The sequence below is a fragment of the Vanacampus margaritifer genome, chromosome 6, assembly GCF_051991255.1.
Source record: "Vanacampus margaritifer isolate UIUO_Vmar chromosome 6, RoL_Vmar_1.0, whole genome shotgun sequence".
Lineage (NCBI taxonomy): Eukaryota > Metazoa > Chordata > Actinopteri > Syngnathiformes > Syngnathidae > Vanacampus > Vanacampus margaritifer.
In genome coordinates this window covers 8,736,967-8,758,935 of record NC_135437.1, presented here as the reverse complement: position 1 = coordinate 8,758,935, position 21,969 = coordinate 8,736,967, and the positions used below count along the sequence as shown (strand labels likewise).

Here is a 21,969-nt window from a genome sequence, read left to right as displayed (position 1 = left end):
ACTGTTTCTGATTGACCATGGAGGTGAGGTCACTGTTTTCCCACTACACATTACAAGTCATAAATAGAACGAACAACCATGCTACAGTGTACTTGCTACGTGATTCAAACTGTTCATTCTTTGCACGAATGAAGTTATGAACTATGAATGTGTCTTTTGAACGTATTCAACTAAAACTCTTTTGGTTCCAACTGGTGGACTGAAACATTTTGATGGAAAGTTTGTGACGTCCTAAATGCTTGTTGTCTCCCTGTCAAACTCTATACTGTATACAGTATCAAATCCATAATAATGCCACAACTCCACAAATCTATGCATAAATTCTCAGCGTCTTAGAATGTCTCAAATTGTTGCCGCATGGATACTTAGCCAGTAAACACAGAGTATACATTTCACAAAAAGACTGTACAGACCTGTGCCGGTTTGGACTCTACTTACAGTTGTCTCAAGGGCTTCGCTTTCCCTTGAACAGTATTGAATGAAAGTGTGGTTGGAATTTGTAAAAATGTTGGCTGTTTAGCTATTTAAGATGTATGTACTCTTTAAAAATGTGTCAAATGTATTGCAGGGCAGGAATAAAAATGTTAAGATAAACGTTCTGTAGTCTGGTCACTTTCACATGTACAATTGCATCTGCTATTTGCTGCTACCTACAGGCAAAAGCTGGAACATCGACTCGGATCAAAATGATGATTTACTGTGACTGTTTTTTGCAGTATTGTGGATTGAGAATCCATCTCCACAGGGCCAAACCAAAGTGTTGCCATCATCTTATTACTGTTGCTGAATTAGTAGGTTGCCTACAGTTGTTAGTAAGTCGCTAAAAACACGAGTTAGTTTTAGTCATGATTTAAAATTGATGTAAGCAGACAATGATATAACGTACTGTTTATTTCTTGAAAAATTACCTACGTAACGTTAATTTATTGGTTCACAGAACCAAGATGTTTGTTTGAGCCATGTGGCCTAATTAGTATTTATGATTTGTAAGTCACATGATTGCACTATTATGACGCTGCTCTCTCATTGGCTTTTAGGGGGTCATAAAGTTGTGTGCTTGTCGATAAACACACGGAAAGAAAAAGAAAATCAAAGGTTAGAAAGGGTTGGTAATCGTAAGACGAGACACATTTTTGGTTTTAGATACACAACAATCATGACGTCCTTCAAAAACGCCATCAAGAAAATGCTGCCGAAGGTATGAGAGTATAATATATATTGATTCGTCTATATATGTAGATAATAAAAGAGATGATTTATCAGATCATCCTTTAATGATCCCCATTTTGACTGTCACTTGTAATTGTATTATTAATTTTGTGTGTGCGTGTGTGCTCCTTTCTGTTGCATAGACATATCTTTGTAACCATGTGGCCCATGAAATACATGTTGCATTGATCCATTTCAAGGACCTTGTTCCAATGGTGGATAAATACAGTAAGAAACTTTAAAATAAAATAAAAAACATGTACTTTTTCATTTTGATATTTGTGCAGTTTTTTTAGTTTTTTTTTTACAAAACAGTCATGTTGGTTTGTACAGTTTACAATGACGGAACTACCAAGGTCTTGATGAGTCTAACAGGAACTATCCCCATCCTTTTTAAGGGTAATGATTTAACATTTTATATCAAGGGCAACAATTGTTATGTCCACACAACAAAGAATTCCACGAGTGTTGATCAATACTCTTACTGTCCCTAACACTATGCTAGATATGACTTACAACATCCCCATATCTGTGTGGCTTGAGGAGAGCTACCCACAGTCTGCCCCGATTTGCTACGTCAAGCCCACGCGGGAGATGATGATCCTTCAAGGAAAATATGTCTCTAGCAATGGGGACATCCGGCTGCCATACCTGAAGGAGTGGAAGCAGGTGAGCAACACATGTGAGAGGTTTACAGTGACGCATCGGGTACACTGACCCTTTTATGGCTCTCTTAGGGAGAGTGTGACCTGGTGAGCCTCCTGCAGGTGATGGTTGCCACTTTTGGAGACCACCCTCCCATCTGTATGCAGCCTTGTCCTCAACCTGCACAAGCATCCTGTAAGTAAAATGACATCATGTCTTAGCAGGAAAACAAGCTCTTGCCTGCTTTGAATGAAATACTATTGTTTGCATACATACAGCTGTGATAGGAAGAAAGTCATCTAAACAAAGAATATGTCCATGTACAGTAAGGTTGGCTTATTATAAGCTTGTGGTGAATAAGAAAAAAATAATGAAGTTAAGAAAAGCAACAAAACATTCTTCTGTGTCCTAGATATCCACTAAGTAATAACTGGGTCATGTCTGATCAAGTGTGAGATTGTGAATACTGTACATAAACTTTGGACTTAACTTGTCCCGAATTCTTGTTTTAGGTTCGCTGCAGTTCCGCAGGGAATCACAGGTGTTTTCCCGGCCAGACGGCAGTTTATATTTGTCTTTATCAGCAGAAGATGGCCAACCTGTCCTTCAAGGAAATGAAACCAGCTGTTAATAGATTTCAATATTGATTTGCTTCTTGTGAAACATATCTTGTGCGCAATATCAGATAGACACTGTTCTATTGGTGTTTGATTTATTTTTACACTCAAGTAACATTTTATAATTTTGTCAATTATTTGCTATGTAAATGTCAATAATATTTGAGATGTATTGCCTCATATATCTTTAAAATATATATAGTACATATTAGTACATATATAGATTATAACACAATTTGATATATACTGTATATATATATAATTTAGCACCAGTCGATGTAGACATTGCTTGACATTGTTTTTTCATTCATGTCCTTTCTCCTTCCCCAGGATGATGTAAATAAATTCATTATTCACTGGTTATATTCTTTCTCTGAACTACTGTATGTTCATGCGGAATGTTTTCACATCAAAACAGGATATTCGTGTGATCATGAAAAATAAGACATCCATTGGGGGGGGGGGGGTGGATGTTGACAGTATTCAAAATCGCCGTCGTCGTTGTTGTTTTGCAATATGCTCTACTAAAATATCACCCTAACATTAAAACAACTGAGTTAAACAGAATTTATCATTCCTGTTGTCTTATATCTGACAGCTAGTGGTATATTTTTAAGTTTGTATTTTGTGTTGTTCTTTGAGAAGATTTCTAGGCTTTCTGTCACCTTTTCTACATAACAATCTTCAGCAATGTACCATAATATTAGTAATAATAAAGGAGCAGTATAGTTTAAAAAAATAAATAGTGCTATAAAACTTTATGTTGTTAATAAAGTTTTGACTAAATAATGACGTGTTCGATTCCCCCGGAAAATGTCAGGCGTAGTACCGGAAATTCGTCTTGTTGTTAGTCTGATATTTGAGTGTAGAAGCATATGTTGTTTGTACCCAGAAGTCAGTTTGACATTAGTCGTCCCTGTACTGCTTCGATCTGAGATAACAAGATAAACATTAACTCTATTCAATTGGACGGGTTATTACAAATAACCCGACTGTTTGTGTTTAGTCCGGCCCAGGGCTTTGCTAACATTAGCCTAGCACTCGCGGAATTCTTGCTAGCGAGCTTTAGGTTGGGTTAGCGTTCTGCCAGTTAGTCTCATATTTACTCAATTCTCCTGAAAGACACATTAACCTGGAAACAATGGCAGTGGTCAACGAAGGCGCCCTGAAGAAAATGTTAAAGGTAAACCCGACTCTTGATGAATGTCGTAACTTGTTGTTTTTAGCATGATAGCTAACATTCGAAACGTAACATGACAGTACAGTAGTTATACCATTTCCTGCCATGTTAAATGGCGTGTTGGTGAAACGTCGTGTGTTATAAGCTGCTTGTACTCCCTACCGTGATCAATAAATATATATACTGTTGACATAACTGGAAGTGGAACATGTATTTTACGATGTACTAACATGATATAAACTGCTGTTCGACAAAATATTTCGTCTAAACGAAGTTGTAAGGAACTAGTGTGCCGTTAACAATTTGTTATGTGCTAAACGTAATAAAATGTATTGCAATATAGTGCATGTACTCCCCTCAAATGTTCTTACATGAATAATCATTTAGATAGCAGTTGGCGAAAGTTACTTTGTATGTCCACTCTAAATTCCCAGCATCTTTGATTTACATACAAAACAAACATGCTTAGCTTTTGTTAAGCATAGACTGTCACTGAACATTGTAGTAAGTACAGATATCCTATGACAATAATAATAATAAAAAAACTAGCGTGTTTAACCTTTCTTCTTTGCTTGAGGCGTTTTTTTTTTGTTGTTATCAAAATGGCTGTTGATATTTTGCCATGACCGTCAATTCTCCTTTTGCTATTTTGCAGTGGACTGTTTTGATTGATCAATCAGTCATGCATTGGGCGTGCATCCTGTCAAGCTTCACCCCCTTCTGTGTATTTTCATTAAGTTATCTTTCTTTTTCTATTTTTTGCTACCGAAAATAGGCTATTAGCTGCATTACCAACCTATCCCTATCCATAACCCTGGCTCAGGGTTATCACTTATCAGTCAGTAGGAAACATGTTGCGTCTTTTTAAATGCAGCTATCGCATCTTCTATTTCTTTGAATGTGAGAATTTGAATAACTGTTAAATTCTTCAATCAACACGTGAAACAAAATGGCTCAATTACAACTCCTGGCTGGCTGTAAAAAAATGTAGTTAAGAAAAAAAAGAGCACAAAACGGGATTCAATGCACTGACCCCGCACTTTCGGGGCAACTGCTCTCACCACTATGCCACGAGCTGGTACATATTCATTGGCATAAAATTTGTACTTTTAGCGCTCGTGCGATTTACGACAAAGTGCTAGGTGAAAAGTTGCCGGACACGGCAAAATATCTACTTTGTATCAAAATAAGAGAATACAATACATTCATTGTCATCACTCCTCTCCTGTTTTGTCATATTCCAGCAATACAAATACAGGGACCTGACTGTTCGTGAAATCACCAATGTCATCTCTCATTACAAAGACTTGAAGCCCGTAATGGATGGCTATGGTAAACCAATATTCTTATCAATTCTTATTTTCATAGGAACCATTAAGGTCAAGTCACACACACCGACTGTGAGTCCAAAGTCCGTATTGTACGACCTTATTGGTTCCACGCTATTTCATTCTTGGGTGACTCAATATACAGTAGAATGTGAGATTAGTTTGTTTCTCCTCACTGACTCAACTTGCTTTTCAGTGTTCAACGATGGCTCTACAAGGGACCTGATGAGTTTAACAGGAACAGTCCCTGTAAGCTATAGAGGTACATAATACAGTGTTCTTATTTTTGTTTTGCACATCAGTGTTCAATTTTGTTATTTGAAGAGCATCACAAGCTCCCAGTCACTTAAACGTTTGTCAGCTTCATGCTGTGCACTGCATGTTAACAAATAAGAAAAATTGCTTCATCATGTATGTCATTTGAGGGAGATGGTAGATAAATAGATACTATATGTCTGCACTTGTTCTTGTCTGTGTTTCCTCACAGGCAACGTCTACAACATCCCAGTGTGTCTTTGGTTGCTGGACACGTATCCCTTCAACCCACCCATTTGTTTTGTTAAACCCACCAGCAACATGATGATCAAAACTGGTAAACATATTGATGCCAATGGAAAAATATACCTACCCTATCTACACGAGTGGAAGCATGTAAGTTGGTTAGCAATACAGGTGACAGTGCACAAATCGTTTGTCTAATAGGGCTGGAATTCTGGCCTTATTGAACAACTAGCTTACACTTATTTACTCATAAAACAAACTCTTCGATGCAAAAAAAAAAGATCATGACATATCTGAGGTTTGACTGAATTGAATGTAACAGTTGCTTGAAACACAATTTACACCTGTTACTCTATATCTATGGTATATAAGAATGAAAAGTAATAAAAAGATTGTAACCTTCACCCTGCAAGAAAGTTTGTAATTTTACTCAATTTGAAAATGAAGGTAAATTATAAGAAAATTGCACAAAACTATTCTAAATAGCCTAATCCGTTTTCTGGTAGACTAGTTTTGCCCCAGACATTTAAACCATCATAATACCACTACATATTTCCACAAATCTCTTGAGTCATCAAAGCATTGCGTCCATATTATAATACGCGTAAATCTGCATTCATATGAAAATGCATTTTCTGTAACTTTGACTTAACGGTTACTGTATTTGTCTTATTCCATTAAGCACAATTACTGCACTCTCATGTTGCCAGTAACAACTTTATTTATTTATTTATTTTAAATCGAGTCAAAAGTAACAACCTTGTTTTGGAAATGTCTCAAGTAAAAAGTACAGATACTCATGATAAACAGTAACGGATAAAAGTAAAAAGTAGTGTAAAAAAATAAATACGGAAAAAACTACTCAAGTACAGTATTGAAGTATGTGTACTTTGGTACTTCCTATCTCTGCAGTCTATCCTTGTGCAAAATTACAACTCACAATAACATTTGGATATTTGACGTTGCACAAAATTGACATAGATGGAGAATAATTGGTTTTGTGGACACATTGTCAACGGAGAGATAGAACATCTTTTTAATGATGATGACTCTTCACTTTTTCCTCTCTTCTTTTCCAGCCACACTCAGACCTGTATGGTCTCATTCAGGTGATGATCGTGGTGTTTGGAGAGGAGCCTCCAGTGTTTTCTCGCCCTACCACACAAGCGCCTTACCAAGCTTTCCAAGCTGCTGGACCTCCTAATCGTATGTGGTGTTACTGTATATTTTTTCCCCCTCTGTGAGTAAATGACCAGTTCACCACCAGGTGGTGCTCATTCGCTATAACAGTGCACTATGAAGAAGTACTAAAGAGCAGTCACCCAGGTGATGTGATTGTGTTTACTTTTCCTCTTACATCAGCTTCTTATGTACCTGGTATGGCTGCAGTTTCACCTTATGGCCCAAGTCCTAATGCAGGGTAAGATGTTTCTCAATCATGTGCATACACTAGTTTTGTGTGGCAAGCGTGCTGTGCTGCAGGAGGAGCCGTTTTATTACTTCACACCTTCAGTCTTATATGTCGCGTCCAATGCTTTAAAATTACTAAATGATGTTTATCTTTTCTTTGCAGCGGATACCCAGGTTACCAGTACCCAGGGGGCAACTCTTACCCAGCTACTTCTGGTCCCACTCACTACCCAACGCCAACACCTGTGTCCACAGTGGGTATGTATTACAGCTAACATCTCCCATCATGACACACGGCACACTGTGAAAGGAGAATAAAGATTCTAATTCAATAGCTATGTCAAATACACCAACGTACAAATAGTTTCTCATTGTACTGCACTTGAATGCATAGTGGGTACTCTGTTTATGACTTTTACCACATTTGTTGCAAAGTTATGAACAGCGTTGAATGTTGTAACATGCTACAAGAAGACACACTCATTTACTAATCATTATTTGTTTTTCATTTGATTGTTTTATATATTTGGCCTGTGTTTTCTGTAAATCTGACTTTTAGCTTAGTACTAGGTTCCTAAACCAAGGACAGTCTCTTCACAATGCAATCCTGACCCACAACTCTGCTATCATCCATTTACCTTATACAATCGTTGAAGTTGACTTTTTGGCATAGCTGTAGATTTAGTAAATATCATCTAACTGACTGTACAGTAAAACACCCACAATTTTTCAAGTGATGAGACGGATACAAATAGTAAAAAACCCACAAAAAACATGAGTTAGTTGATATACCTCCATAAAAATGTGTAGCTCTACCTATATTAATTGTCTTTAAATTGTAAGAATACCATAAACTATTATAATAAAACACTAATAATATTTCAACTGTATCTTACATTACCCTTAAATGGTTTAAAGATGATTGGATATTAATTTAATTTGTAATGTTTTTTTAAGGCACGGCTACTGTGTATGTACATGCACATGCAGCATAGACGCTCCGTAACACTTGTCTTCACCCCAAAACACAAATATGTTAGTCAGCCTAGATGTGTCACTTCATTATACGTCCTTGACACCAATTGCTGCTTTCCTTTTATCCAGGTTCTTGGCGTATATTATTGTGGTATCTTAGCGCTAGAGTGTGCAATCCCCATTCACCACATCGCTAATGGCGAGTTGAAACGGAGTGTGGTGAGGTAAATATTTAGGTAAATGTTGGCGATGAGCCACTTTTGTGTGCCGTAATCGGGGGGGGGGGGGGGGTATTCTGGTGACTGAGAAAACCAGTCAGTACTAACTTAGAAAACCAGTCCCCAGCAGCTTGTACACAGAATTGACCTGCTCATCATGATTTTACACACGGTTTGTTGAAAAAACAAACAAACAAAAAACATAGTCCTACATAAACGTGCTGAATAAGTCACACACGCTACTGCTAACACAAACACATGGCCTGGATGAATGTCCTATAACTTAACTTAAGCCTATAACACAATGCATTCTGGGAACAATATATATGCAAAACAGGTAGCTGTAACACACGCGGAACACATATGGGTAAAGTGTTGCCGCGTTCCATTTGCATTTGTTATTTTTTTGAACAATATATTTATAGTTTAGCCCGCTATTCAGGGCTGGCCTGCAAATAGCGAAAATCTGTGTATAACTGACAGAAATTGTTTTTAAGTTATAAACTATGATTTTACAGGTACGGTCATCATATATTTTCCTCCTTGTGGCCACTGGGCTAATAGGAGTTTGACAGCCCCGGTCTAGCCACATTGGCTAAGTGGTTTTGTGAGAATTTATGTTAGTGTCAACCCTGTAGAGCATTATGAAAAGAGTACAAAAACGCGACTAGGTGAGTTTTTCAGTGAATCGCTGGTTTCACATGGGAAAAAACAACATGTTTGTGAATTGTAAACTGTGAGTAGGCGATGGATCACTGTACGATAAAGGAAAAAGAAGCTCAATCACACTCTTATTTATATGTTACAGTATATCATAGAAATGATTTATAATGAAGCCAAAGCGGATAAAAGGAAGCTTCTGCATCTTCCTGTAGCATGAACTGCAATGTAGCCAATGTGACCTTCTTATTGAAACCCTCTCACCCTGAGTCTGACTTTGGTGGCATGCTGAACCGACAGCGAAAGGTCATCTGATGTAACTAGAGTTGGGAGCATTAAAGGCCAACAAGACGTACAGTATGGACCTGGAGGTTCCTCTCTGGTTATATGTGCTATATTTGGGGATGTAACACTAACTCCATACAAAGTCTGACTGACCTGTGATCAGCTGTTTGGAAGCAGTAGTGAAACCACACTGGACTGTCTGCCATCTGGATGACTTTTGGCGCTCTCCTATATTTAGTAGTGACATGGGAGAGAAGAGACAAAAAATCTGTGCTGATTCAAGACTGACCTGTACACATTGCAGTGTGGACTCCAGTACATAACATTAAGGGTGTCAGGCGATTACATTTTTTCCTCGTAATAAATTGCATGATTTCAATAGTTAACTAAGGATAAATTGCAAATTTTATATCTGTTCTAAATGTACAGTAAAATATTTTTTGTAAGTTTTCATACTTTTAATTAAAGAGGGGATAATGTTAAACTAATAGATAAATGGCTTTTCATAATTCATAAAATTGAGTTAAAATAAAAAAAAGATGTCATGTTTCTTGAAAACGGAACGGCACATTCACAATGGGATGCTAAAGGCTGAAGTTCAATTTGTGTCACCTGGTCTAGGCGCCAACAGAGATGGCACCATTGGCGAAGACACCATCCGTGCGTCGTTGATCTCAGCTGTGAGTGACAAGCTTCGCTGGAGGATGAAGGAGGAAATGGACCGGGCTCAGGCCGAGTTGGATGCCCTCAAGCGAACAGAAGAAGACCTCAAGAAAGGACATCAGAAACTGGAGGACATGATCTCCAGATTGGACCAGGAAGTGGTAATGTTTTCTTTTTTTATTATCATTATTATTATCATTTTCATTGTAATGTCTGTGGTTCATATGTCCTATCTTGGCCCATGTTTTTTTACCTGTCACCCAAATATTGCTGGACCAGGCCGACGTCGATAGGAACATCGAGTTGCTGAAGCGCAAGGACGAGGAGCTGACGGAGGCCCTGGAGAAGATGGAGAACCAGTCGGAGAACAACGACATCGATGACATCATTGTGCCAACGGCCCCCCTGTACAAACAGATCTTGAACCTGTACGCAGAGGAAAACGCCATCGAGGACACTATCTTCTACCTGGGAGAGGCCCTCCGAAGGGGGGTCATAGACCTGGAGGTTTTTCTCAAGGTGGCCATTTCCACACAACTTTTGAGATACCGACACATGCTCCGTCCGGTATTGTGTGCGCGCGTGTTGATGAATGTCCTCTTTTGTTGCAGCACGTCCGCCTTCTCTCCAGAAAGCAGTTCCAGCTCCGCGCCCTCATGCAGAAAGCACGCAAGACCGCCGGCCTCAGTGACCTCTACTGAGCAACACTAGCAGGAAACAAAAACAGACATGTCTTCTGGCTCTCTGGTTCTTTTGTCTTCTCCCGATGTGTTGTCTCCCATCTTTAATGGACCACCAGGCTGTTTATACACTCCTAAGATTTGTCCTTGTGACCCGAATCAAACCAAATGCGTGAGAGATTTTCCCAACACACACACACATATGACAGCATGATGTGTATTGTGGCTATCGACTAGCCTGGCCGCCTTGTTTGTTGAGTAAGCACAAAATGTGAGGGGCTCATGGTTAAGAGACACCCCTGGTCATGAAAAGGTTAAGCTCTGATATAAATACCCAAAGTGGTTAACCTCTAGAAGACCCTTGATTTAGTGCTGCATGCAGCCTGAGCCACATCAGAAGGCTTTTTTTTCTTTTTCTATTATGGATATGCTTTAATCCATGAACCTGTATTGTTTTTCCTCTCCTCTTTCCACTTTCATTGTACGTGTCAGCTGCTCAGGTTAGCTCTCCAATTGGACTGTTTGGCTACATCAACCAATCATGTACAGTAACTCTTCTACCCTGTACAGTGTGTCTCGAGGACATTTTTACAAAGAATATCCACTATTTTTTATTTCTGCTGTCCATTGTTGGTCCAATTAGTTAACTGCGTAAACCTTCTTTTGTGAACATTTTTGAGTGTTATAGGGTATAAAAGAGCCTGTTATACTAATCAAATGTTAAATTATGACAACACCTCTCATTTAACTTAGCCTTCTACTAAATGCACTTTGAAATGTATCATAGAGTATCTGCTGTTATTTTTTGTTTCCAATTAAACCATAGATCATCTTTTGTATCTGTAGATTTATGTGAATCTGTTCAAATTAAAGACATCTGATTTGATGGCAAAACAAAGATTTTTAGTCCCAAAGTTATTTTCTGCCTCTCAATATTTGACTGACAGATTACATTTCCCGTAGCATTAGTTTTGTCACCACCCTTGTTTGGCAATCGCTATTCAAAAGTACTTAACTTCATCAGTGTTGTGGGGCGGCACATACATGAGCTTTCACACTCTCATTCTCACTAATTTAGAGTCTTTAATTAACCCTAACGTGCACACTTTTGCAAAGTGGGATTTTGGCGCGCCCAGACAATCCCACGCAAGCACAGGGAGGCCTGAGCCAAGATTCATACTTAGAAGTGTGAGATAATATGGTATATTTGTTTATATGAATAAAAAAAATACTGAGCCGATGTTTAAGATTAGGGTTGTGCCTGTAACATTGGAGTTTTGCGCGTGGGAAAACCCTAAAATGACCATTTATAAGAATGAAGAATAACCATTAAAAAAAGCAATATCAAGACTGCGGATGCCCTTAAAAAAAATACTGACAGTATTTTAAATACAAAGTAGTGATGAAACATAGACTTAACTGTTCATTCTCTTGTACTTCCCGAGCGTCGTCGAGATGAGAGCACCTTTTCAGCTTTATTATCAAGAAGTACATTAAAATGCTCTTTCAACCTTGCAACCTGTGAGGACTTGAATAGGATTTATTGCCTGTACTGCAAAAGCAAGTTGTATATCTGAACGAGACTTGTTTATAAAGTATCCTGGCATGCAAAATTCCTATTTTAAATATAATTGAAATGAACACACAGACAAGTGAGGGTCTTGTTTCTGTACCCTGGCTTTATTTGATGCTATTGTACATAAAAATATGTCCAGATACAGTGATAAATAAGACTGGTAACAATAAATGTGTATCATCTGCAATTACGGCTGTGGAGAAAATAACACCATTGCACTTTGTTAATGTCCTTCAGAGTTTATATGGAGAAAAATAAATATAATTCTCTTAGAGGACATTGGGGAGTGCAAACAACACGTTCAAGTTTGTTGTCTATATCGATGATTTCCATTCAATAGCATCCCCAACCATACAAGGAGCGTAATGAATTGCCATTGACTCTTGACTTATCTCACTTATCAGTGCACTTGTGGTCATGTGTGGAGAAGGCCTTCGATTACTCTCAGCTGGACAGGAAACCTGCCCCCACTTAGAATGGAATGTCTCCATCAGACAAAAAACACAATCACACTGTAGACAGAATACACACAAAGCATACAAGGAGTGCACGAAGAAGCCACAACAGTGCATAGTAACAGTATACTTGCGTAGTATTTTAGACACCATTTTCCAGATCTCAACACAAGCTGACTTTCAAGGCTAAGTAGTTGTGTTTCTACTTTTACATACAGTAATAGGAGCAGGCAGCAACAATAAAATGACACCAATTTGTTAATATCTGAAAGTAACTTCCACTTCATCCATCTTAACGGAGGTTGTTTGCCACAGAAAATACAAGGGAGTCGCTTGGACGAATGCACAGTGTTTTGTGACGTTTGGTTTGGGGCGGACGTGTGGTACCGTGCGGCGCTACGCCGATCACAGAGTGAGCTCCTTCTGGACGGCCCACAGCGTCTCGGCGCTCTTCACCAGCTGCTGCTGCTCCTCAGGCTTCAGGGTCATGTTGATGATGTCCGACAGGCCGGTGTTGCCCAGGACGCAGGGGACGCTCAGGAAAACGTCCTCTTTCACGCCGTACATACCCTGCCGAACACAACGCGTTTTTTATTTTATTTTAAACACTCGGGAGCTTGTTCGATGGCGTATCAAATGAGGCGTTCTTACCTTGACGAGTGTGGACACGGGGTGGACTCTGTGCATGTTCTTGGTGATGCTCGCCACCAGGTCAGCCACAGACATCCCGATGGCCCATGAAGTATAACCCTTCAGCCGGATCACCTCATACGCTCTGCAAACACACGCACACCACACACATTGTCAGGGTGTGATGCAAATATGCACATTTCAAAATTCCAACATCTAATCGCAGGAAGCCTATTGTCCTGCCATAAAAACACTTGGTGAGTCAGAAAAGTCATGTTTACTCTTGATATTGCGTTATAAATGTGTCGTAAGCCTCCTGAAGATACTAAAGTCTAAGCGGAAGGTCAGGGGGGGGAAAGACCTTTTTCTGTTGCCAGTCCCTACTATGGAATATATGGCGAGCCGATGTTCATTAGGAAAAGCATCTTTTTTTTAATGCCTATTGATGTTAAAGTTACAACGCCTCTTTTAACGTCTATTAGCGAAATTAGATTTTTATGAAAAGCTAATGATCTCTGCCCCTGCAGTTTGGTCAGCCAATGAAATGAAGGTTTTCCCTCCATTCCATTTCATTTTCAGTTAATGGTTTAGTTGACCATACGTCCTCTCTTTTGCCTGGACATGTCCACTTTTTTACATCTTGTCCGGGTGACCAATGTGTGTGTTTTTTTTAATAAATTTATGAAAATTTCAGTTTTACATTGTGCAGAAATTGATTGGGAGGCAGAGTGGACAAGTTAATGAGGGCTGTAGGGGGGGGGGAAAGTTTTGTACAGTGGAACCTCGGAGTTTGAACGTCTCGGAACTCATACAAATCGGACTTCAACCAAAAAATTGGAGTAAAAAAAAACCCTTAGCTGTTCAACAACGTGCCTGATGTTAAAAAACGCACGCATGGACCGCTTAGTAGTCTAACAATATGCCCGATGTAAAATACACAAACTCATCACTCAACTAAAGCTAGCATTAACATAACATTTATCATCCACGAATGCCATCACACCACAACAAAAAAGGTAAGGTATTTTTTATTGTTTAAATATGGTACTGTACTGTAAATGTAAAAAAACATAAATAGAAATTAAAATGGGAATTTTCTGTTTTTGGAGCTTGGGAACGGATTGATTGCATTTACATTATTTCCTATGTTTTCTCCTCTTGGAAATAAGCAAACAGTAGGAGGAGCATAGCTCAGGTGGTAGTGTGGCACTCTTCCAAGCTGTAGGTCGTGAGTTTGTTCCTCAACCCTTGGGTGACTTTTATCTATTTTTTTCAATTCTTTATTTTACTCCCTTCCAAGTATAAGTATGACTCTAACACTGAGTCTATTTGGTCCAACTCTAAGTAGACTCAAATTGACTGTGTAAAAGTACAGTTGTGTGGATATTCAGTAGTAAAAGTACGAGTAAAGGGTGGGGCAAACGCAGCCGCTCTGTTCTTTTATCCAGCCCATCAATCATTTACAAACATTAACATTTTTTTATTACCTTATCTCTGAATGACCTGGCCAATCTGTGAGTTTTCAAAACAAAATGGTGCCCCTTGTGCTCTGCTGTACAATCACCTGCCTGTTGGCTTAGCGCCATGTTGAAATTCCTCACTTGGGATGCTCAGCTATCCCGCATTCAATTGTGGACTTTGCAACTTTTTTGCTATCGCACGGGGAGAGCAGAGGGCATGCAAGTACATGAGCGGCTGCATTGCAGAGTTGCACCAAACGTACTCACCCATCAACCACCATTTTGTGCACCGCCTTCCAGTCTTCGCTATCGCCTTCAGCCCCCATCTTAGGGTTGAGGCCCTGAAGATTGACGCCGGCCACGTTCACGCCACTCCACACGGGCACTAAGAGAAGCCAAATAGCGCCGATAAATCCAAATTCAATTACTGGCCTCTAATGTAATGCTAAATTTAAGATGCGCTGGTATCCCAGCTCCTGTTTTTATTTATAGCGAGGCGCCACATACCGCTGGAGTCCCCGTGCTCGCCGATGATCCAGCCGTGGCAGCTGGAAGGGTGGAGGGACAGTTTCTCTCCCATCAGGTGGCGAAAGCGGGCCGTGTCCAGGTTGGTGCCGGAGCCGATGACGCGATGACGCGGGAAACCGCTCAGCTTCCAAGCAACATAAGTCAAGATGTCCACTGACAGGGGAAAGGATGATAACCCAAAAATGACACCAAAATTTATAAATCTACTACTTATGAATGACCCTCAGTGATTTGTATGAAATGAACCTGGTAGCACTGTTTGTTTGTTTTTAATACTGTGTAAATACCCTATAACGCCAAACGTATAATATTAAATACAAGACATTTTGAGCCCTCTATTTCATGAGTATCTTGATCTTGATTTCATGATCTTTTTCCCCATTAAAACCGTGACATTTATGATCTGACACATGCATTGCATGGATCATCCGTTAGAGGGCAGTATCACCCAGCTGATGGCTTTTTCAGCGACCTTGCAATATCGTCCCAATTGAGAAAAGGGAGACACGTATATTTATTAATAGTGGGAAATGTTCTTTCTGATTTTCGGAAATACAGTACTCATGTGTTTGCTACGTTTGTTTATTATTACATTTTAGACAGTTCTAAATGTACGAATTTAAAGCATTGTGACCGGATGTATTAAATGTGACACAAATTAAAAGTCATATGTGGAAGTTGATTTCCCCCCCCAAAAAAAATGTTGTTTTTTTTGTTTGTTTAAAAGACACCAATAAATAATCTCTTTACGAAGAATCAAAATTTTCGGAGTAGTCCTTCCTTACCTGGGTTTGAGACAACCATCAGGATGCAGTTGGGGCTGTACTTGACAATGTTGGGGATGATGAACTTGAAGATGTTGACGTTGCGCTGCACCAGATTCAGGCGACTCTCTCCTTCTTGCTGACGTGCGCCGGCAGTCACCACAACCACCCTGGAGCCGGCTGTCACGCTGTAATCTGTACAATTCAAACACATGTGTGTCTAATTAAAGATGGCCACAGAGTTGTCGTTGTTGTCATCGGTTTGCTTTGTTGGACTCTTCTCACCTTTGTCTCCCACAATCTTGTGCGTCTTCAGGAAGAAGGAGCCGTGTTGCAGGTCCAATGCTTCGCCTTTCAGTTTGTCCTCCATCACGTCCACCAGCGCCAGCTCGTCACACAGATCCTGATCAGCAAGTAGAGTACGTACACGTTTAAGTCACACTGTAAAATAGTTATTCGCAACCACTGTGCTGCCACACACGAGTGTAAAATCATCAATTGCATTGTGGGAAATTATCCAATTTTATTGAATTGGTCTAAAAAATAATTAGGAATGGGTGAGCACCGTGTTGGGTCGATACCCGGCTTTATTTCAAGGTATCGGTACTTGTGTTTTATGATCAGGAACTAGAAATTAAAAGAATAGAAATTTGCCATTACTTTCATGCAATTTTAAGAAAAATTATATTGGGATTAGCCCATGTTTGGTCTTCTACGAAATATATGCCAGCAATGCAAAGTGTCAGCCGGAAGATTTAACTACTCTTACACTAGCTGTCGGGAGGTTGACCTAACCTGCGTAGTGCTGTCACTATCAAATATTTTTTAGAAGCGATTAATCTATCAATCAATTAATCGACTAATCTGATTCATTTTAATTCTGCATTAAAGTGTACAGTATTACAATAGCATTTTTACCATGATTATCTTTATTTATTTATTTTAATTAACCAGTGATTGGTGTGTATTTGTACTTTGTATACGTATAGTGATTTAAAAAAAAGGGGGGGGGGGGGGGTGTTGTACTATGTTATCGGTTCGGTCATTGTTTTCCAAAGTAAAAACATATGTTTGAAAATATCTTATTTTGATTAAACACCGATATTTGGACCATTTTAAATAAAATAAAAAGGCTCCAAACGATTATTAAAATAGTGGTTGATTAATTTGGTAATCAATTATGTGTTGATTAATCGATTAATTTTGACAGCTCTAAACCTGTGCATTCATCTGTTGCCATTCATGCAACAAAATAATACGTAGCTTTCTATTTAACTAAACAAGCCAATATTTGTGAGTGTATACTTTTTTGTAACACTTTTGTATGGTGATGTGCCACGGCACTTTTCACATGAAAAATATGCACCCCGGATCAAAAAAAGGCTTCACTGCTGTCGAGTGTATTCTATCCATTATCTAAATTGCTGAGAGGCCCACTTAAAATTCCAAAAGAGGGCTCGGAAAGCCAAAGAGCTGCATCTCGTATTTTATGCTAGCCATCTTTTGTTTTGTTTTTTTCAAGCAAGGGCCCTCTTTTTATAGTGCCTCCATTATTCTACCACTGGCACGGATTCAGCTAACAGAGAGTGGGAAGCCAATCAATACTGTGTAGTCTTTCGTACATCACATGGATGGCTAAATGCCAGACAATTGGTCATTTTATAGACACCTACAAGCAAAACGTGTTCTTAAACAAAGCAAAGGTAGCGATCACGAAATACATAGAATATAAACTTGTACCATTATTATCCATTATTATCATACAGCGTTTATTTATTGCTGTAGTTTAGTTTGCCCTGGTGTACAGTTAGTTGCATTGCGGTTTTGGTAATGTTACATTCATCTGACTTAATGCATTGCAAGTCAACAGGACTCCAAACCACAACAGCAACTGCATTATCTTCACAATCAGATGCTCACCGCACACATTCCATCCTACCCCACTGTTTTATTTTTGTCTCTTACCTTCAGTAGGACACTCATGGCGGTGGCCATGCCCACCATGCCGACGCCCACCACCGTCACCTTGTTCCTGCTGCTCCCAGGCTCCTCCTTCAGCACTTGGCTGATCAGTTTGTCTTTGGTGGCCATCTGTGGAAGGAAAAGTGAGAACGTATCAGCAACATGGCAGCCAAATGGACAGGGTGGACAGCATGCTCATTGATTCCCAGTCTCACTTCACTAGATCGCCATGGCAACTACAGTCTGGACAATTGCTTCCCAGCGACCGCTGTAGTTTCTCAGGAGTGGGGGGAAGCAGCGGAGGATCATGTGTACGTGCAGCACAGCCCATCCCCCAGCTGACGTCACACACACACACACACTACTATTTATGGTTGCTGGAGAGTTCACTACTTACAAGCCTTCGCATGTCCGTTTGATCTGGACGTTACAACGTTCTAATGTGCAGGAGTTCACACACAGGATGTACTACGGTAGGTGGGGGGGCTGGGTTTCAACAAAAGACCTTTGGTCCACTTTCAGCAATAGTGCACACTGACACTGGTAGAGGGCTTCATACTTTTATAGTAACTAACTATTATAGCATAATTTGTAGTTGAAATATGCTGTGCAATTAAGTCATCCTTTCCTCTCTTTGAGATATGTCTGAATGGGGACTGCAACTATTAGTCATTTCGCCAAATGAGGGAAACAAGAAGGAAACCATTACACAAACCAGAGCTAGCTGCATGTTATCGCATACCCCTGATGTGTTTTTGCCATTTTCCTATCACTGGTCAACAGGAGGTCAAAGACACTCAAGAGGCACAAATAGACTCAGAGCTGTGGAATGTCAACAGGACGGACACACTTTTCACTCTGAAGTCATTAAGTGTGACTGGAAAAACTGCTTGATTTCATGGGTGTGTTTGCATAGAAGATTATCAAATATGTTTGATTGGTACGTATGCAAGAGGTGACAATAGTCATTTTTACATTTGTGTTTAATTCACACTATATTTAAAATTATTGCTGTTTTCTTGGGTGTAGAAATGTGTATTGCTAAAGCAAGCCATCTCTCAGTTTGATACTATACAACATTGGAATAACAATAATAAGCATTTAAATTCAGCACATCTTCTTTTTAGTGTCACAATTAACTATACGGGTCTCTATATTCTTCGTTAGGTGTAGTTGGTCAAACAGGAATGTCAGGATGGAGACCACTGCCAGGAGAGAGGAGGAGGAGGGGCGCCTCCATTTTACGCTTGTGTTACACTGCGACAGTCAAGAAGACCCTCGGAAACTCGTTTAACCGTGTGTTAAGAGAACCTTCTCGGTTGGCAGGACAAATGTAAACCTCCAAAGTAGTCGTGATATACACGACACGTCGGCAACAAGTGGGATTCGTACAGTAACTCTTGCATATCGATGGTTACGTACACCTGAATTCACTTTATGATCCGGAGGAGACTGCATCCAGCACATGTTAACGCATCATGTTGTAATATAGTAAAAACACACACACAAACACAACAAAACGTTTTAAAGAAAAAAAATAATACGTAAATGACATAGAATGTTTTCCGACACGATGTAATAAAGTCCATTGTCATTTCGGATACAAACCGACATACAAGCAAGCTTGTCACGCCCCTTCCCAGTCTAATAAATGTTAAATACCCGGATATTATCTTCACTTTACCCCCCGTTAAAAACACGAGCTGTTTTATACAGTAGGGTTTGTGAATTCATTTTACCGTTTAAGCTTCGGTGCAAAGGCTGGAATGCTTGTCGTTGCGTTGGTTGCTGTCGCAGTTTTCCCGCAGAAGAGGTGCCGCCAGGAGAGAGGCTTCGGTTGGTATTTAAACACGTCCTCCTCCTTGCTCCCTCCTCCCCTCGTCTTATTACGTGGTGAGGGGCGTGGCCACCGAAGAAGACCGTGCGTGCCGGGTGTCACGTCCAAGATAAAACAGGATGCGGAAGCCAGTACTATTTATGATACCTAATTACTGTTTATGCAGCCTCTATAATCGCGCTGTTACCAGAACTGGAATAATGACAGAAGGACGTGGAAAATATTCATATACTAATCAATTTAACGATACTTTAACTTGTGTACAGTAATGCGCAATTTCTATACGCCATTTAGCAACGCTTTCTTTCGTCATCTTATGAGACGTAAATATGAGGTTTGCCTCATTGAGTCATTGGTGAAAGTTTGATCGGTATGCGTAAAGAAATTCATTCATTTACCTTCAGGTTTTGCAGGCAGGACCGCAATTGAATAGTTCATGTGTTTAATAACGACTTACATAAATTATGTTGATTATACATTATTTTTAATATTAGTAATTCATGCCTGCTTTGATTTGTGTGTTTTTGTTGTTCTTTAATAGTGGGGACAGTAGCCTCTGTAACATACCCTTCCCATGATCAATTGTCTGTCAATACATCCATCTTGATTGTCAAAATTTTGTGTCTTATTGTGTGGCTCAAGTCCATCACCTTGAGTCTCTTTGTGGTTCGATGACATTACAACTGAGGGGCATAGTACTGTATTGTTTACGATATATAACTCACGTTGTAAAACACAATTTCAACTCCATTATCATATTTCTCATTGCAATACCTACAATAAAAGAAAACTTTAAATAAATATACACACATTTTATGTAACCATTTGAGATTAATATAAGGTATTCTCGGTGGCCACAGCAACGTAAGTTGAAAATTAAATGTGTGTGTGTGTGGGGGGGGGGGGGTGTTACATATGTTTTAATTGTACTGTGGAATTGTTGTACATGAACTTCTTGTCTATTACCCCCCAAAAAAATAAAACCACTCCCCTGCTAAGTGGCAGCTACAATTGCACAGGAGTAATGTAAATAAAAACCATTTAATAAATTCATCAAAATTCAATTACATTACGGATTTTATATTATTGGTCGGCGAATGTGTACCTAATGAAGTGTCTTACTTTTTTATGGTTTATTTCCATCATTTGCTTGTTCAGTGCGGCTTTTGCGCCCCCAACTGTTTGCTTTTAGTAACGACAACAAAAATGATATCTGGCATAACACGCTCTTGTACAACCAGTTGCTTCATCACCCAACGGTTCTTTATACAACTAGTAACTGACGTAATGTTAGTTACAACACCCCACCCGCGTTCAGACCTTTCATTCATTTGCTCTTTATGACGTAAACTGGTGTATAGTTAAGTCATGGCTTGGTTAAAAACATAAGTGCTCGGACTAGTCACTTCGTTTCATTAGGCCTACTTCATGGCTGTCAATCATGGGATAGCGACCTTTCTTTCATAATGTAAACCAGAATTAGAACTATGACGTCAGATTTGTGGCATGTGGAAAGCATGTGAGCAATTCTTTGATGTACTTTGAGCTTATATGAAGGACATCAACCCTCTCACCACCGCTCATGTAGGCTGGGATAGACACAACCGCCGCTCTAGTGAAAAGCGCTATAGAAAATGAATGTTTTGTTGGGTGTACTGTACTATATGAAGCATGACACTTATGACACTTAACTTTATTGAGAGAGAGAGAGAGAGAGAGAGAGAGAGAGAGAGAGAGATGTGAGCTCAGTACAAGCAGTTCGCCGGCAGGTGGTGCTGTCATAAAGCTAACAGAGACTATAGCTCTCAAAATGCACAGTACGACACAGTTAATTCAATGGAGAGCATCAAATAAGCAATAGAAAGAAAAATCTATCTATCACTTTCTCAACGCTATGATTATTAAAAAACAAAGTCGTCCTAGATCAGGGGTGTGAAACTCATTAGTTCCGGGGCCACATGGAGAAAATCTATTCTCAAGTGGGCTGGACCAGTAAAATCTTGCTATGTCTTAAAAATAATTGGTGTCATTTATATGAAAATGTTTATTACATGTGGTCTGGCCTGGTCCCTATCAACTGTAAATATATTATTGAAAAAAATAAAATAAAATACCGGTAATGATAAAATAAAATAACTTCCTTTTGGTTCCCTATATCCCAGTATGGCATTTTTCCTTAAATTGCATCAAACGAATGGGAATTTTCTATGATCTTTTTCATTTGTTCATAAAATAAATATTTTGCATGGAACACACAATAAAATGAATTAAACATAATTAACTGACTAAATAACTTAATAAAACACAAATATCCAGTGGCAAGAAAAAAAGCCCAATCAAAACATGTGGTTGCACAACTTCATTGGGTTGATCCTGATGCATTTGC

At 39.3% G+C, this 21,969-nt stretch overlaps 3 protein-coding genes across 3 annotated transcripts; 2 read left to right on the top strand and 1 right to left on the bottom strand.

Moving 5' to 3' along the window:
• Nucleotides 1-1,534: 1,534 nt before the first annotated feature.
• LOC144053272 (tumor susceptibility gene 101 protein) lies at nt 1,535-2,785 on the top strand. The gene is made up of 4 exons (XM_077567560.1): nt 1,535-1,608; nt 1,715-1,878; nt 1,947-2,049; nt 2,367-2,785. Exons 1-4 carry the CDS (start codon nt 1,572-1,574, stop codon nt 2,483-2,485), a joined length of 423 nt encoding a protein of 140 aa, XP_077423686.1. The 5' UTR covers nt 1,535-1,571; the 3' UTR covers nt 2,486-2,785.
• A 494-nt stretch (nt 2,786-3,279) lies between these two features.
• tsg101a (tumor susceptibility 101a) lies at nt 3,280-11,269 on the top strand. The gene is made up of 10 exons (XM_077567558.1): nt 3,280-3,654; nt 4,896-4,983; nt 5,176-5,241; nt 5,467-5,630; nt 6,560-6,686; nt 6,843-6,900; nt 7,054-7,148; nt 9,650-9,852; nt 9,971-10,210; nt 10,303-11,269. Exons 1-10 carry the CDS (start codon nt 3,613-3,615, stop codon nt 10,390-10,392), a joined length of 1,173 nt encoding a protein of 390 aa, XP_077423684.1. The 5' UTR covers nt 3,280-3,612; the 3' UTR covers nt 10,393-11,269.
• A 761-nt stretch (nt 11,270-12,030) lies between these two features.
• On the bottom strand, nt 12,031-19,623 carry ldha (lactate dehydrogenase A4). Its single transcript, XM_077567559.1, has 8 exons — nt 19,486-19,623; nt 17,750-17,875; nt 16,070-16,187; nt 15,806-15,979; nt 15,000-15,173; nt 14,760-14,877; nt 13,054-13,177; nt 12,031-12,972 (listed from the first exon to the last, which is right to left on the bottom strand). Exons 2-8 carry the CDS (start codon nt 17,873-17,875, stop codon nt 12,808-12,810), a joined length of 999 nt encoding a protein of 332 aa, XP_077423685.1. The 5' UTR covers nt 19,486-19,623; the 3' UTR covers nt 12,031-12,807.
• Between the last annotated feature and the right edge of the window lie 2,346 nt (nt 19,624-21,969).

Bases quoted from the DNA above. Each gene is read 5' to 3' on its own strand.
- ldha (XM_077567559.1), bottom strand. From the start codon at position 17,875: ATGGCCACCAAAGACAAACTGATCAGCCAAGTGCTGAAGGAGGAGCCT. The intron at 16,188-17,749 runs GTAAGAGACAAA...CTTGCTGATCAG, and splicing joins CCATGAGTGTCCTACTGAAG to GATCTGTGTGACGAGCTGGC. The intron at 13,178-14,759 runs GTGAGTACGTTT...GTGTGTTTGCAG, and splicing joins CACAAAATGGTGGTTGATGG to AGCGTATGAGGTGATCCGGC.
- tsg101a (XM_077567558.1), top strand. From the start codon at position 3,613: ATGGCAGTGGTCAACGAAGGCGCCCTGAAGAAAATGTTAAAG. The intron at 6,687-6,842 runs GTATGTGGTGTT...CTCTTACATCAG, and splicing joins AGCTGCTGGACCTCCTAATC to CTTCTTATGTACCTGGTATG. The intron at 6,901-7,053 runs GTAAGATGTTTC...TTTTCTTTGCAG, and splicing joins GGCCCAAGTCCTAATGCAGG to CGGATACCCAGGTTACCAGT.
- LOC144053272 (XM_077567560.1), top strand. From the start codon at position 1,572: ATGAGTCTAACAGGAACTATCCCCATCCTTTTTAAGG. The intron at 1,879-1,946 runs GTGAGCAACACA...TGGCTCTCTTAG, and splicing joins ACCTGAAGGAGTGGAAGCAG to GGAGAGTGTGACCTGGTGAG. The intron at 2,050-2,366 runs GTAAGTAAAATG...TTCTTGTTTTAG, and splicing joins TCAACCTGCACAAGCATCCT to GTTCGCTGCAGTTCCGCAGG.